At 37.0% G+C, this 15,028-nt stretch overlaps 1 protein-coding gene across 1 annotated transcript in view; it reads right to left on the reverse strand.

Annotated features, from left to right (window-relative positions):
* Positions 1-5,036: 5,036 nt before the first annotated feature.
* Positions 5,037-15,028, reverse strand: part of Ift57 (intraflagellar transport 57) — a 63,862-nt gene continuing 53,870 nt past the window's right edge. Inside the window, exons 7-11 of the mRNA XM_020170962.2 lie at positions 10,628-10,699; positions 9,626-9,757; positions 8,230-8,292; positions 6,518-6,584; positions 5,037-5,421 (exon numbers count right to left, since the gene is read on the reverse strand). Coding sequence (XP_020026551.1) covers positions 5,243-5,421; positions 6,518-6,584; positions 8,230-8,292; positions 9,626-9,757; positions 10,628-10,699 — 513 coding nt within the window. The 3' untranslated portion in view covers positions 5,037-5,242. The remainder of the gene's footprint in view (positions 5,422-6,517; positions 6,585-8,229; positions 8,293-9,625; positions 9,758-10,627; positions 10,700-15,028) is intronic.

A 15,028-nucleotide genomic window follows, 5' to 3' on the forward strand; every position in this document is an offset into this window, starting at 1 on the left:
CCAGCCTTTTTGTCTGAAGATGCCTTTTGGGCATTGGAAGTGACCCCAACTGTGGCAGCCATAAGTTTGGATTGCCTTCTTTCCTTATTCTGTTCCCGTCTTTCCTCTTTTAGGTTGCAATTGTTAAAGACCTGAAAGGTGATATTTACCAACTGAGTTTTGTTGGTTAGGGGACCCCAGGTTTAGCTTCTGAAGCTTTCATCTAATGTCTGAGGCTGATTGATTGACAAAATGGTGATTTAGCGGGGCAGCCCCTTCAACAGTCAGGATCAAGAGTAGTATATTTTCTAAAGGTTTCATCTAGTCTATCATAGGCTGTAGGTTTTCCTTTTGATTCTGGATAATTCACAGGCTTTGTGCCTTCTGTTTTCATTCCATGAAGGATGGCTTCAAACATGTGTGCCCTCCTCTGCATTCCTCCTGGGGTATTATAATCCCAGTGAGGCTCAGTCATTGGGACAGTGACTATGGGATCCTTAGTGAAGACCTCATCTGCCTCCCTATGGGCAGCAGTGAGAATTTTTTCCCTTTTTGTAGGAGTGCAACAGTTGGCCAGGAGGAACTGAATGTCCCTCCAAGTAAGATCAAACCCTAATTCCAGGGTCTGGAATTTGACAGTAAATTTATCTGGGTCTTCATTATACCTCCCCAACATTTCCCTACACTGTTGGATATCATTTACAGTGAAGGGCACATGAACAGGAATTGATCCCTTGGGCCCTGACACTTCTAGTAATGGGAGCACTGTTTGAGGAGTTTCTGAGTAAGATTTACCATTTCAAGTTGTGTGGTGGGCTTATTGGCATTGGGGGTGCTGAGGGAGAACGAGTTGGGGGAGGAGTTTGGGGGGCAGGCGATGTTGACTCAGTGTTAGGGGCACAAGGGAGAGGTAATGGGAGTTCCCTTTGTGAGACATGCGATGCTCCTCATAGCAGAGGATCACAAGGATATCTACGTCTCTTTCCTTAAGTTTTCGTTGAGGTCTAGCAAGCCCCTTACAGAGGGTTAGGTTTTGATATAGGGCCATAAAGGCCTACAGACATGGTATCTCTGACCATCTTTTTGGATTTTTACAATATTGATCTAACTGTAAGATGGTGTCATAATCAAGAGTTCCATTTTCATACCACCTTTTAGTCCCCAGTTGATATTGGGGCAAAATCTCATTACAGTAATAAAGCAAACATTCCATTTTTAGGTTAGCGGGGTCAAAGCATTCCCAATGTTTAAGGATACAGCCAGGTGGGGAATCTGTCGAAACGGAGTTGGCTAACCCTATGTTGGCCTGTGTGAAGAGATTCAGAAATAGGAAAGGGGAAATTTTCAATTAGGAGAGAGAAATATGAGAACTTCTAGATTTTTGGAGTGTCCCCCATGTCTCTAGGAAGCCTCAACACAGGTCCCTTTGACCTGTTTCCATCACACTCTTGTGGAGCAAGTGAGTAGCAGGGTACCCTGTCTTCTAAGTCAACTGTTCCCCTAAAGGGTCAGTCTGTCCACCCCTGCATGAGGGTTCCTGTGTGCTAACCCAATTATTATCCTAGTGAGGAGAAAATGAAGATGAGAGAAATATGCCAGATAATAGAAATGCACTTGGGGGGAATTTGAACCCATGGCCCTACTTTTGTTAGGCTTCCAGTGCAAGAATTTTATTGTCAGCCCCTATTAGTTTCCCTAAAGAAAGGAGACTAAGGGATCATCACTAGAACCTAGGATTTAATCTCAATGCCATCTACTTGTAGGTAGGCCCCTGGTGTGTGCCTCTGAAGCAAGGAGATCTGACCTTTGGATGGGTGTTTCCTCAATTCCCTGTAGGCTATGGGGGTAAGGTAAGCATGGACAAGAATTGGGATGGGGTGACTAGGGTAGATGGTCATGGCAGGTAGACAGGTAAGAGAGTGGGTTAGAGGAGGGAGACAGAGAAGTTCGCAGATAGAAGGAGGTTTGGTTAGGCGCAGGACCTTGGTCACCAGAGGTGTTGCCACCTTCTTCTCCCCACTTTTGTTGTTTTTTGTTCCTGGAACAGGGGCTATAGTCCCAAGTCTTAGGGACATGTAGCTTCCTCCTGTCGCCATTGTTGCCACGGAGCTGGGGGGCTGGGCTGCTTAGTGGGGAGAGCACATGTGGTCTGGAGGAGCTTCTGGGCCATTACCTGCCCTGTCTCTGGTGCCCCAAGCTCCCCTGGTCTTTTCACTGGTGGCAGAGATGCCATGCCTTTGCACTTCCCCTCTCAGCCAACTTAGGAATTGGGAGCCTTATCCATGGAGGATGCTGGACGGAGTCTGCCGGCCCATACAGTGCCCCAAACATACACATGTGTATACACTGGTGCCCCTTTTGCATGGTACAGCCTAGGCTGTATCTATTGCAGCACATATGCTACTGCCACTGTTGCCCCTGAGGTCATGGTGGCTGTGCTTTATCACCTGCAGCTGGCTAGACCAGGCTTCCAGCCCACACTGAGAAGTGGGCCTGGGCCTGTGCCACGTGTAGGCTGAAGAATTGCACCAGGAGGCCATGGGCCCAGAGGCTCGGCTGAATGGTGCTGAGCGTCCCAGGGGTCTGTGCCAAGGGTTCACTCTGGAATCTCTGCCCTCTGAAGGAGAGACTTCAGCTCTCCAGAGGGATGATTTTTGGAGGCGGGACTTCTGCCTTCCGGGTGCATGACTTCTGTCTGCTTCAAGGGTCAGACTGAGACCCTAACAGAACTGCGTGCATGTCAACACACGTGCGTGGGCACCATTGTGTGCAGGGATGCCCTCATGGTTGTCTCACCGACCAAGCAGGAAACCATGCACATGCATCGTGAACCGTGGGTGTGGTCTCCTCAAGAGACCCAATGGACAGCCGTGCATGGTTGTCCCAAACTACTTGCAAGGTTGTCTCTAGTGGCCAAATGGGAAGCCGGGCGAGTACATAGCAAACCACGTCCTTGGCTCCTTCTAGTGAACAGACCGGAAACCACACGGCCTGTACCACACCATGAGTGCCCACTCTAAGGGGTAGCCCAGGAGGCCCTGTGTGCATGCCCATCCCCAGGTGCCAGTGGCGGCTGGGACACTGTGTGTGGGATGTTGGGATCTCACGTGACAGTTTTTCCTGTCTTCACCACAAATGTTAATGGTGCAGGTACAGTCTGTGATTAGATCCTGGTTTTTGTGCTCCAAATGGAAAAATATAAGCAGAGCACGTGGATGGGATGAGGTAGGATAGCTTTATTGAGAAAAAGGGAGTCACCTGTTCTGCCAGGTGAGGAAAGGGATGAAGAAAGAGAGCCAGGGGTCTCTCTATATGTCATTTTTATATCACCTTGAACTTGGAGGTGGGGAGACTTTACATCATCACCTGGCTCCTCTCACATATGGGCTTTGGGGGAGGAGCCCTTGAGCCAAGAGGGGGGAGGAGCCCTTGAGCCAAGAGGGGGGAGCAGTCCCAACTATCCCTAACCTACCCTGCCTCACAATTTAATCCTACAGGAAAAAAAAAAAAACCCATAATTTCAAATTATCTTAAAACTATCAGGCACACAGGCTTGAAGTCAGTAAATTCTTCACCCTGTAGAAAAGGAGCTAGAAGATATCCTGGAACTCTGTAACGGTGGCCATTTACCCATCCACTTACTAACATAACTTACTGGACACTTTCTATGTGTTAGGCACTTGGAAATAGGGAAAGGAAAATGATTTTGTCCTACTCTCAAGCAGCTCAGTTTATTAGGGAGGACAAAAGAAAAAAAAACAATTACAATGCAGCATGAGTTCATTATTTGAGATACATACAGCATTCTATAGAAAGATGGGAAGAGGTTCATAGCCCAAACTGAGTAATTGGATTATTTTAGAGAGGGAAATAAAAATAGACTGCTCAATACTGGTAGAGCTCTTAGATTTTTGTGTGCTTGCATGAAATAGTGTACTTTGCTTCTGAGCAAAAAATATTTTAAGCAGAGTTCTGATTTATCTAGATGGGCCCTCTTCCTTGATTGAATTAACCAAACACTTCAGCCATGACAATACCTATGCAATAAGTTCCCAGGACTAAAGGTTATGCTTCAGATTTTCTACTGGCACCTCCCAATGACCATAAAGGAGAAGATAATTTTAGGCTTTCATACTGCTTGTATCCCACTGTGAATTTCCCTGCTCTTCTTTATGAATTAAATAAACAGGATTGTCACTGTATTGATTGTCACCCTCTTGGGTAGTAGCTTATATATACTGATCTTCTCTTATCTAAGTTTAAATTAGTGAGAGTTCTAGGGAAAGATTTGTGTGCACGTGTGTATGTGCGTGCACATGTATTGGGGGTATGTCTAAAAAGTGCTGAGAAAAAAATAAAATTCAAGGGAGAAAAGTATTAGGATTTAAAATGATGAGATTTTATTTTTGTTGTCCTAAACATAAAGCATTTTAATCAAAATTTATCATCGGTGGCTTTTTTTTTAAAATAACATGGGCTAGCTCTTGTTTTCTGCTCCTCTGACTAGTTTTTCCCAGGTTTAAGGCTGGTACTCTAATATTGCCTTATTTCACCAGTTTACAAATCCTAGTTTAGAAAAGTGTTCAGTAAGATGCTTAAACGAAGATGTCCATTACCAGACATGGCTCTGGAGCACAACTGACACACAGAAAAGGCACATTCTCACCTTTTCTGCATAAAACATAACTGAATAAATAAAACAGAGGCCTTACTCATGAGAAGTAATAGTCTTCAAATATTAATAGGGATATGAATTTCTTTTAACCTAAAGTGGTACTTTCAGGTTACTGTGAGGTGGAGGCAAGGGTAATATGGGTTCCAATAAAGAAGTGCTCCACCCATTCTCAGACCCTCTGGGCACAAAAGCACTTGCAGTCACTGCAGAAGGAGACCAGCTCTGGGGACCAGTCTTGGGTCAACAGTCCAGGGGGTGACAGCACCAGTATCCACAGGAAGCATGGGTTATATACATTGGCTTACATAAGGTATGCTAAGAAAAATGAGCTACTAGGTAGAAGTTTTGAAATAGATAATCACTAGTGAAAGCTTCTTTGAACTTGAGGATTTAAATAACTTTATTAATCATTATATTCAATATTAAGGTTTTGACCAATATAATCAACATGATACAATATGTGTGTGTATATGCAAACATGCCCACTGAACATGCTTTCAGAGGTATTAGTGTGTTTGAAAATCTATGCAACATGAAAAAGAATTTGATACAAAAATAAATAATCAGAAGCATGAAAAACAGTACGCTTTAATAGGAGCCCATTGCGGATTCTGGGATAACTGTGGCATGCATGTCTCTAGTCATGTTGGACTTCTCCTTCAGTTTTGATTGGAGTAAGGTGTGTTCCACAACACTGATTCTAATGTCCATATGAATAGTTTCTTGCTTCAGTTTTGTTAAGCTCTGTTTAATCTTCACCAAAGGAGCTGTACAATGAAAATAGCATGGAATAAAAATGTTCATTTGAAGTATCAGTTTATGATAGAATTGTATGACGTTTTCTTCACTTTGTCTTAAGCCAAAAGTAGGGTTAAAAACACAGCCAACAACTCACTGACATTCACACAGTTTTACTGTGGCATTTTAAACACCTGAGATTTTTGGGATGGGAACTAATGCAATATTTGATGTACTGAGGCTGAACTTTCTAATTTTTCTAGTGGAAGAATGACTAAATGGGTACTTAAGGATGTGTTTGATATGATTTTATGGAACTGTATTCTTTTCTATAGGAAAAGGGTCAGAACAGACATGAGTGAATTCATTAAGAGACAGAATGAGGCTATTTAAAACTGCATAAAAGCCCTAAATATCTCCTTACAAAAAGTAAGTCAGTATATACCATTCGAATTCTAGAAAGTCTTTCTAGGCATAGAAAAGTCTTAAGCAACAAGCACTGGCCAATGTCAAAGTAAATAGCTCAAAATGGATGATAATTACTGGGATTATTAATTCTTCTGCATTTGACCTCTGCCAAGTCAGGTCTTCTAGAAAGGAGGGAAATAACAACAACAAAAACAAACAAACAAAAACAGCACAAAGGTCACCATATCATTGACTTAGTGTCACTTGGTCATATACATTATGCCCTTTTGTACATAAAAATGAAAAAATCTTTTTTAAATTGGCAGAACAAAGTACTTAAATATTTTCCACTCTATCTTTGAATCAATACAGTTGAATTTTTAAAAATCTCCTAAATAATAGTAAAAAAATTTCTACTCTTCATAGCTGATTTATAAGGCACACAGCATACTAATTATCAGCTGTCATTTTTGCATCATGTATCTCTTTTGAAATAAGTAACAAATATTAAATTTTAAAAAGAAGACTCCCTATTAATACTACTTTGTTAAGTAGGTTTCCTTCCCTCCTGCCATTCTTTTTTTATTTTGGCAATACTAGGGTTTGAACTCAAGGGCTCTGCCCTTGCTAGCCAGGTGCTTTACCCAGCTTAAGAAAGCTCCTTAAGAGCCAGTTTTCTCTTTCTCACTTTTTCTTCTTGAATGAACATGCACTTACCACCATCAGTCATACTGCTGCCCTTTTCTTCCATTTCTTGTTTTACCTTTTCTAATTCTTCTGTAACCTTTCATTGAAAAAAAAAAAGTTTTCATGAGGCTGAATTTTAATTAACTTTCAAGATTTTTCAGTGATGTATTGAGAAAAATTAATTTAGGTATCAGATATGAAAGGAAAGAAATCATTAGGAAAATTATGGACATAATTCAAATAAGATGACATATACAGATATACAAAGCTTTTCATCTTTAGCAATGCCTGTAATGTAAAACTTTACAAAATTACTTTTATTTTAGTTTTATCATGTTGTGAAATTATAGAACAAAAACCAGGTTGTTTAGCCACTAAATCCTCAAACCATGCAATTATCTCATATCACTTCCATGCCACTCTCTAAGAATTAGTTATCAGTTAATAAAATAGTAGAAACACCCTAAAGAAATTTTGGCTTTCTAAAGGTTTTCAAGGTATCTTTTAAAATACTATGCTTATGGAAGAGACTGTCACCTTTTTTTTCTTAGGACACTAAGAAAATGTTTTACATATGGCTACATAAAAATATTTTATTGTTCTATCCAAACCATGAACTCCAAAGAGGCATATGACGCTGTCATATTGGTTCTAGATGTATCTGTTGTATATACTCGTTCTCTATCCATTGAGGTTATAAGTACTATTGCTGTATTACCAAAATTCCAAACCAGTTTTATAACATAGGTGGGAGATATAATCTTTAAAAAGTTGAAAAAATTTTAAATAATCTATAACTAAGCCATGATTACTGTTAACTTAGTAGATTTTATTTTTATCATACTGGTGAGTAAAACCTTCCCAGGAAACAAAGTGCTCATCCAAGTAAAGCAAATTAATTTCTTTCAGGCACCTGAAACATTACAACTGGAGATAACTACCTATTCCAAAAGAACTAAATGGTTCCCTGGACTCTCTTCAAGTGTTAATTTACCTAACATAAGTGAGCACTTTACTTCTACATAACATTTTATTTGCCTAGAAGCACCATAGTATTAGAGTCTAAATATTTCTAATGTTATATTCTGAGTATTTTAAAATAACTATTCCTGAAATAATCTCTATAAAAGAAGTTTAATTTTCTACTATCAAAATAGTAAAGTTTGTGAAAAGTATTCTAGATTGTAACTAAAGATAGTCTTGGATTTTAGTCCTAAGTTGGCTTCGGGATTTTTTTCCCCATCAGCATTTGGTGAAAAAGGAGAATATATATCAGGCCCTACCTCTCTTGCAAGAACATGACAATAAATGCAGTGACATAGGCAAATATTGTAGAAGTTTAGAATGAAGACAGTAAAAGCCACTCAGTTGTAGACAGATATACCCAGGATCATGCATAATTAAAAAATAAATCTTGTATTTTGCACACTAACATTAAAATTTGTTACAGAGTCCTTAGTCAGTGTTTTCCCTGCTCTTCTATATATTGAGTGTGTAAAAATAAAGATTAAGGAAGGTTATCAGTCTGCTAATAAAGTGTTATGTGAATTTATAGTAAAACTTTAGGCATCTTATGGAAACAGGAAAAAAATGAATAATTGGTTCACTGATAAGAAAATCAGGAATTTTTCTCCTAAAGAAGATGATTTGAAACCAGAGGAGGCACTTCTTAAAGTAAGCAGTATTCTGTCACATGATGGCTCTGAATGGCTGAGAAGTACAGCAAGAACGCTGGTGTGTACCTCCGACAGGAGTCTGGTCCTTTCAGTCACTCCACCATTTCCCTGCTGGTAGCGGTCCTTTGCCTGAGGAAGAACACTTTGTTTAATAACAAATCCAAAATAGAAGATTACTTAAATATGACCTGTGTTTGCAACTTCTGCATATCATTTTATAACTCCCTTCTTGTTTGCGAATGCATTTATGAAAGTGACATTTAACTGCAGCTATTTCATGTCCCTAACAGGCACTATGTATTTAACTAAAGCACTACAGCATGATGGACTACCTTAACCTTCACGTGCTGACTGTGTGACTTGCATGGATAAGTTCACGGTAAAAACTGTCCTCAGTCATTTCGAAACACTTTAGGAGAGTGGCTCTTGGTCAATCTAATTTGCATCCTATGCAGAGAAAAATTTTTTCTAAAAAGAAAAAAATCAATTAAAGTAGAGCATCAAGCTCAGCAATTAATAAGGATTAACAAACAGTATGACTGTACAATCAAGTGGAATACGTTCTTGGAAACTAACAATCAATTATTCAATATTAATGTTATACAGATGTATGGTGGCTTTAATTAGAGAATTTTATAGCATTTTAAAGTAAAATATTCATAATATATATGTATATGAAGGAATAATAGATTAAACAAAGAATATAAAAGTGAAAATTACTTTCTATTTGGTCTTTGAGAACTTCTAAAAGTACAGAAGTTATCTCAAATTTATTTCCATTTTTTTCTGTCTCTAATTTTGTCTGCTGAAAAAATATATCTTCTACTGACATTTGCAAATATTCTTACTAGTCTGCCTTCACATCAGGAAATAGGGGGCATAAATCCCCAAGAAAAGCCACTAGGATTCCTACTGCTGGGAAAAAGAACTGCTGCTTTCAAAGGCTAGTGGTTTTATTTTTGGCTAAAATTCTCCCTTTGAAAGAATCAAAAACTTGTCCCATTTCATTAATTAAACTGCCTGTCTTTGTAGCTACCTTGCTCTCATGTTCTTTATTATGTGGTAAGTCATTATAGCCAGGACTGTCTTTTCCCTCTGACACACGTATATGCATATTGTTCTTCCTTCACTCTTATAGTAAATTAACAACAGTCAGTAGAAACAAAACAAGGTTCCCTGAACCCTTCTTCCTGTTCTAAGTCATGTTCCCCAACAACATATACCTTCATTTATTTAAATCAAATGAAGTGTGTTTAAATACTCCTAGAGGATTATGATTTCTGTTACATGTAAAATGGAGATAAATTCTATTACCTCACTTGGCTTCCTAAAGAGGGGAGAGAATCAATGTGTTTCTGTTTATGAAAAGCATTTCACAATTCTTAAATGAAAAGTGTTGTGTCAAGTTTAGGGATTAGGCTCATGAATTGGAATAAATCTCTGGAAATCATTCTTAAATTACCTCACTCAGCTGGGCTTGAGCTGCACGATATTCTTGAACAAAGTGCTCAAGTTGATTGTTGATGTACTTTTCTCTGCTGCCAATCTTTTCCAGAGTCCTACTAATTTCATTATGGAGTTTGTCCAAAAATGCCTAGAAATTTCATGGGATTTTTTTCAGTGGATAAAAGAACTCATAAATACATTTTTTTGAAAATAAAGTTAGTTAAATATCATTCAATCCAATCCATAAATGAGTAACCGCATGTAAAAAAAAGAAGACAGTATGAAATTTCAATAACAAAAAGAAATTATGATGAGAAATATTTTAGTCATACTTTGCAGAAAAAAGAAAAAATAAAGCAGGTGTGGTGGTGCATTTCTATAATCCCAGAACTCTGGAGGCTGGGGAAGAAGGATCAAAAGTTCGAGGCCAGCCTGGGCTACAAAGTGAGACCCTGTCTTAAAACAAAAGCTGGTAGGATTAGTCAATTCACTTGTCATCTATGTGGCCATAATTGGCTTCATATAAACTTTAAAATCAAAGTACATAAGGAATAACATGACTTTCCTGTTGCAAATTCAAACATAACTGGAATATTTTACTTGGAAGTAGTTCCCTAAACTGAGGGCTCTAGCCTGGAACTTGTAACTTTTCACTCAAGCTTTACTTTTTTTGTAGCATCCTTGAAATGATCCTATTTCTGCCATGGCAAGCTGGGCAAGTTGTAAGTTCTCTGCATTGTTGGCCTAGAATTCTCTTATCCCTAGAGATTGAAGGGAAAGTGATGAAATATTTATAAAATATCTATTCTATATATATATTACATATTTAATGTAGGTAGTATATTTAAAATATAACTAGCTTTTATACCAGTTTTCTTTCTTTAGTTGGTTTAAATGTAATATGGTACATTCATTAATAAACTCCTGAAAGTCAAGAATTGTGTCTTCTTTTCATGTTCTCCCATATATTCCACATATGAATAAATACACACTGAATACTCTGAAGTAATTCACATACCTTGGTCTCCTTTAGAGCAGATTCAATTCCACTTTTGTGTTGGTGCATTTGGTCAATATGGATTCTCCAATCCTATTGGTGTAAGAGTACATAGGAACAAAGTAAAACATACTACACTGTTTTTTTTCTCTATTTGTTGTGAAGTTGTCTTCATTACTTTGGCTGGTACTCTGTTTCAGGTGGGAGAATCTTATATATCTTGCAATCAGATTATAAAGAAAAATGTGTAGAGCACTTTAGGATAAAATGTAAATTATTTTATGGGTTCACACAATGATTCCTGATAATTTGAATATAGATTTCTCTTGCACTGCTTGCTGGTAGTTAATATTTATGACCACCCATCAAAATGAAAAAAATCTAATTACTAGAAAAGAAATACTTGTTTAAGCAGTAACAATTATGTTTTCCACAAACAATTCTCAACTCTCAAATTTAAATAAATATCAAAGATCAGTTTTTTTGTTAGAAATTAAAATGGGCTTCTTATTCAGTATGACTTTTGAATCTCCCCCTTAATAAAGGAAGTCTATAATGATTGTTAGGGTTCACATATTTTGAAATACTGTATATTACTAGACTGACTTGAAATCTATGCCAACAGTTCAACTCCTTAGAAAATAACTTCAAAATATTTTAGTTAACAATACTTGTAAGTAAAATTTTTTAAAAGACTTGAGAGATACCCATCATAAGAGAAAAATATGGTAAAATGAAATAAAAGATGGAAGAAAGATATTTCTTAATCCCTCGTATCTGTTTCCATACCTACATGCTTCATCTTGATACAATTATACTATTTTGTGAAGATATCAGATGTGGATCAGAAGCCAAATGTACTAATTTCCACACAACATGTATTTCCTAGCTCAGCTAGTTAATCTTGGAAAATAGGGAGGAGAAACAACTGGCTGGCCTTGCACAAGTGGGTCAAATATGGTTAAGCCTCAAAATGGAAACCTATTTGAGCCCAAGTAAAGGATCTTTATGAAAGGAATTAAACAAGTATCATTATTAATTTTTTGAAAAAGTACTCATTCTGCCTGGTTCCAAAAAGAAATTCAGAGGGCTTAATAAATATCAACATTTAAGCTTTACATTTCTTATCCCTCTTCTTATCAGTCTCTGTTTCAGTCTTCGCCTCTGTGTCTCTACAAATATATGTATGCAGAAACAAACATGTATGTAAGTATATTAATATATCATATATATAATTTTATTTATTATAATTGATATGTTTAACACAGTTCATGGTCTCCTTTTTCTACCCAGTGTTACACACAAATATATTCTACATGTACTGACATTCAAAATATTTTGAGAGAAGCACCATGCCTGACTCTATGTATAATTATGATAACTTTCATTGTCATAAAACTTCATGGAGGAGTTTGAATTTTTGTGGAAACTTGAAGCATAAGTAACATTGCAATAGTGTACAAAACAGAAGGAGAGGAAAGGAACTTTAGGCTGAAAGAATAATATGAACAAGGAAAAAACACAGGAAGAAAACTGAAGCTAGATTCCTACCTATCACCCTGTACAAAAATCAATTCAAAATGGATCAAAGTTGCAAAACCTGCAATTCTGAAACTACTGAAAGAAAACATAGGAAAAATACTTCAAGACATAGGCATAAGCAATACCCTTCTGAATAGGACACTAGTAGAATAGAAAATAATAGTAAGAATTGGCAAATAGGACTACATCAAATTACAAACTTCTGCACACAAAAGAAACAATTAGCAGAGTGAAGAGACAGCCTACAGAACGGGAGAATAATTTTTGCCACCATATATGAGATAGGAAATTAAATCTAGAAAATTAAACACCAAAAGAACAAATAATCCAATCAATAAGTGGATAAATGAATGGAATGGACAGTGTTTAAAGAAGTACAAATGGCCAATGAACACATAAAAAATGTTCAACATCCTCAGCCATTATGGAAATGTAAATCAAAACTACAATGAGATTCCATCTCACCCTGGTCAGAATGGCCATCATTAAAAAAACAACAACAAATGTTGATGAAGATGTGGAAGAAAAAAGCTGTTATACATTTTTGGTGGGAATGTAAATTACTGCAGTCACTACAGAAATCAATATGGAGGTTTCTTAAAAAACTGAAAATAGAAATACCATATGATCTAGCTATACCACTCCTGGGAATGTACCTTAAGGAATCAAAGTCAGCATACAGTAAAGATAGTTTTCACACCCATAATTATCATAGTACTATTCAAAATAGTCAAGTAATGGAATCAGTTTAGATGCTCATCAACAGATGAATGGTAAAGAAAATGTGGAAAAAATACACAATGGAGTATTATTCAGCCATAAAGAAAAATGATATCATGTTTGCAAGAAAATGGATAGAACCCAAGATTATCATGTTAAGTGAAGTAAGCCAGAGTCAGAAAGACAAATGTCACATGTTTTCTCTTATATGTGGAATAAAGATGAAAGAAAAAAAGGAAGGAAACTCATTCTGCAAAGCCAGCATTACCCTAATACCAAATACCTAATATCTAATACCAAAGTCAGGAAAAAAGACATGTCAAATAAAGTTATAAGCCAGTATCCCTGATGTGCATAATGAAGCTCCTCAGTAAAATACTTGTTAACACAATTCAACAACAAATTAAAAGGACCATATGCCATGATCAAGTGGTTTTCATTCTAGGGATGCAAGGATGATATAACATATGCAAATCAATAAATGTAATACAATACATAAACAGAATCAAGGCCAAAAACCACATCCTCATACAAAAGAGGTAGAGAAAGCCTTTGACAAAATTCAACATCCTTTCATGATAAAAGCTCTGAAGAAACTAGGACCATAAGGCACATTCCTCAACATTCTAAAGGCTATATATGACAAACCTACAGCCAACATAAATGGGGAAAAACCAAAACTATTTCCTTTAAAATTAAGAACGAGGCAAGGATATCCATTCTCCCCACTCTTATTCAACCTAGTACTGGAATTCCTAGCCAGAGCAGTAAGACAGGAGAAAGAAACATAAGGGATTCAAATAGGGAAGGAAAACAAATTGTCCCTATTTGTATATGATATGATCTTATACCTGAAAGACCCTAAAAACTCAACCAAAAAACTCTTAGATCTCATACATATGTTCTACAAAGTAACCGGATATAAAATAAATACACAAATATCAGTAGCATTTTTATATATAAACAATGAGCAGTTTGAGAAAAAATTAGGAAAACAAAACCATTCACAATAGCCTCAGAAAAATAAAATACCTAGGAATAAATTTAATGAAGGTAACCAACCCATACAATAAAAATTACAAATCACTAAAGAAAGAAATCAATGAAGACATTAGAAGATGGAAGGACACCCCATGCTCATGGATCAGCAGAAGGAGTATTATGAAAATGGTTACACTACTGAAAGCAATCTGTATGTTCAATGCAATTACTATCAAAATTCCAATGACATTCTTCACCAAGCTAGAAAAGTCAACACTAAAGTTCATATGAAAGCGCAAAAGACCTTGAATAGCCAGAGCAATCCTGAGCCAAAAAAGCAACACTGGGGTATCATAATACCTAACTTCAAACTATACTAGAGCTATAGCAATAAAAACAGCAAAGTAATGGCAAAAAGTGAGACATGAAGACCAAAGGAATAGAAGACTCTGACACAAACCCACACAACTACAGCCATCTGACTTTGACAGAGGAGCCTAAAACATATGTTGGAGAAAAGACAGCATCTTTAATAAATGGTGCTGGGAAAACTGGATTTCCACCTGCAGAAGAATGAAACTAGATTCCAGTTTCTCACCTTGTACTAGCATCAATTCAAAGTGGATTAAAGATTAAAGTGGTGAAACTACTTGAGGAAAAAATAGGGAACACACTGGACCACACAGGCATAGGTAATAACTTTACAATTATAACCCTAATAGCTTAGCAATTAAGGGAAGAATGACAAATGGGACTTCATAAAACTAAAAAGCTTCTGCACAGGAAAGTAAATGGTCACCAGACTGGACATAAGACTACAAAATGGGAAAAAATCTTTGCCAGCTATACATTTGACAAGGGATTAATAACCAGACAGGGAGCTCACAAAACTAACCTCTCAAAGAATCAACAACCCACTGAATAAATGGGCAAGTGAACCAAAAAGACAATTCTTAAAAGAAGTACAAAAGGCCAATACATATATGAAGAAATGCTTGACATCCTTGACCATAAACGAAATGCAATCAAGACAACATTGAGATTTCACCTCATCCCAGTCAAAACATCTATTATCAATAATATAACAACATATGTTGGTAAGGACATGCAGAAAAAGGAACATTTGTACACTATTGGTGGGAATATAAATTAGTACAACCACTAGGGGAAGCAGTATGG

This window comes from Castor canadensis, chromosome 5 (assembly GCF_047511655.1).
Source record: "Castor canadensis chromosome 5, mCasCan1.hap1v2, whole genome shotgun sequence".
NCBI classification, from domain to species: domain Eukaryota; kingdom Metazoa; phylum Chordata; class Mammalia; order Rodentia; family Castoridae; genus Castor; species Castor canadensis.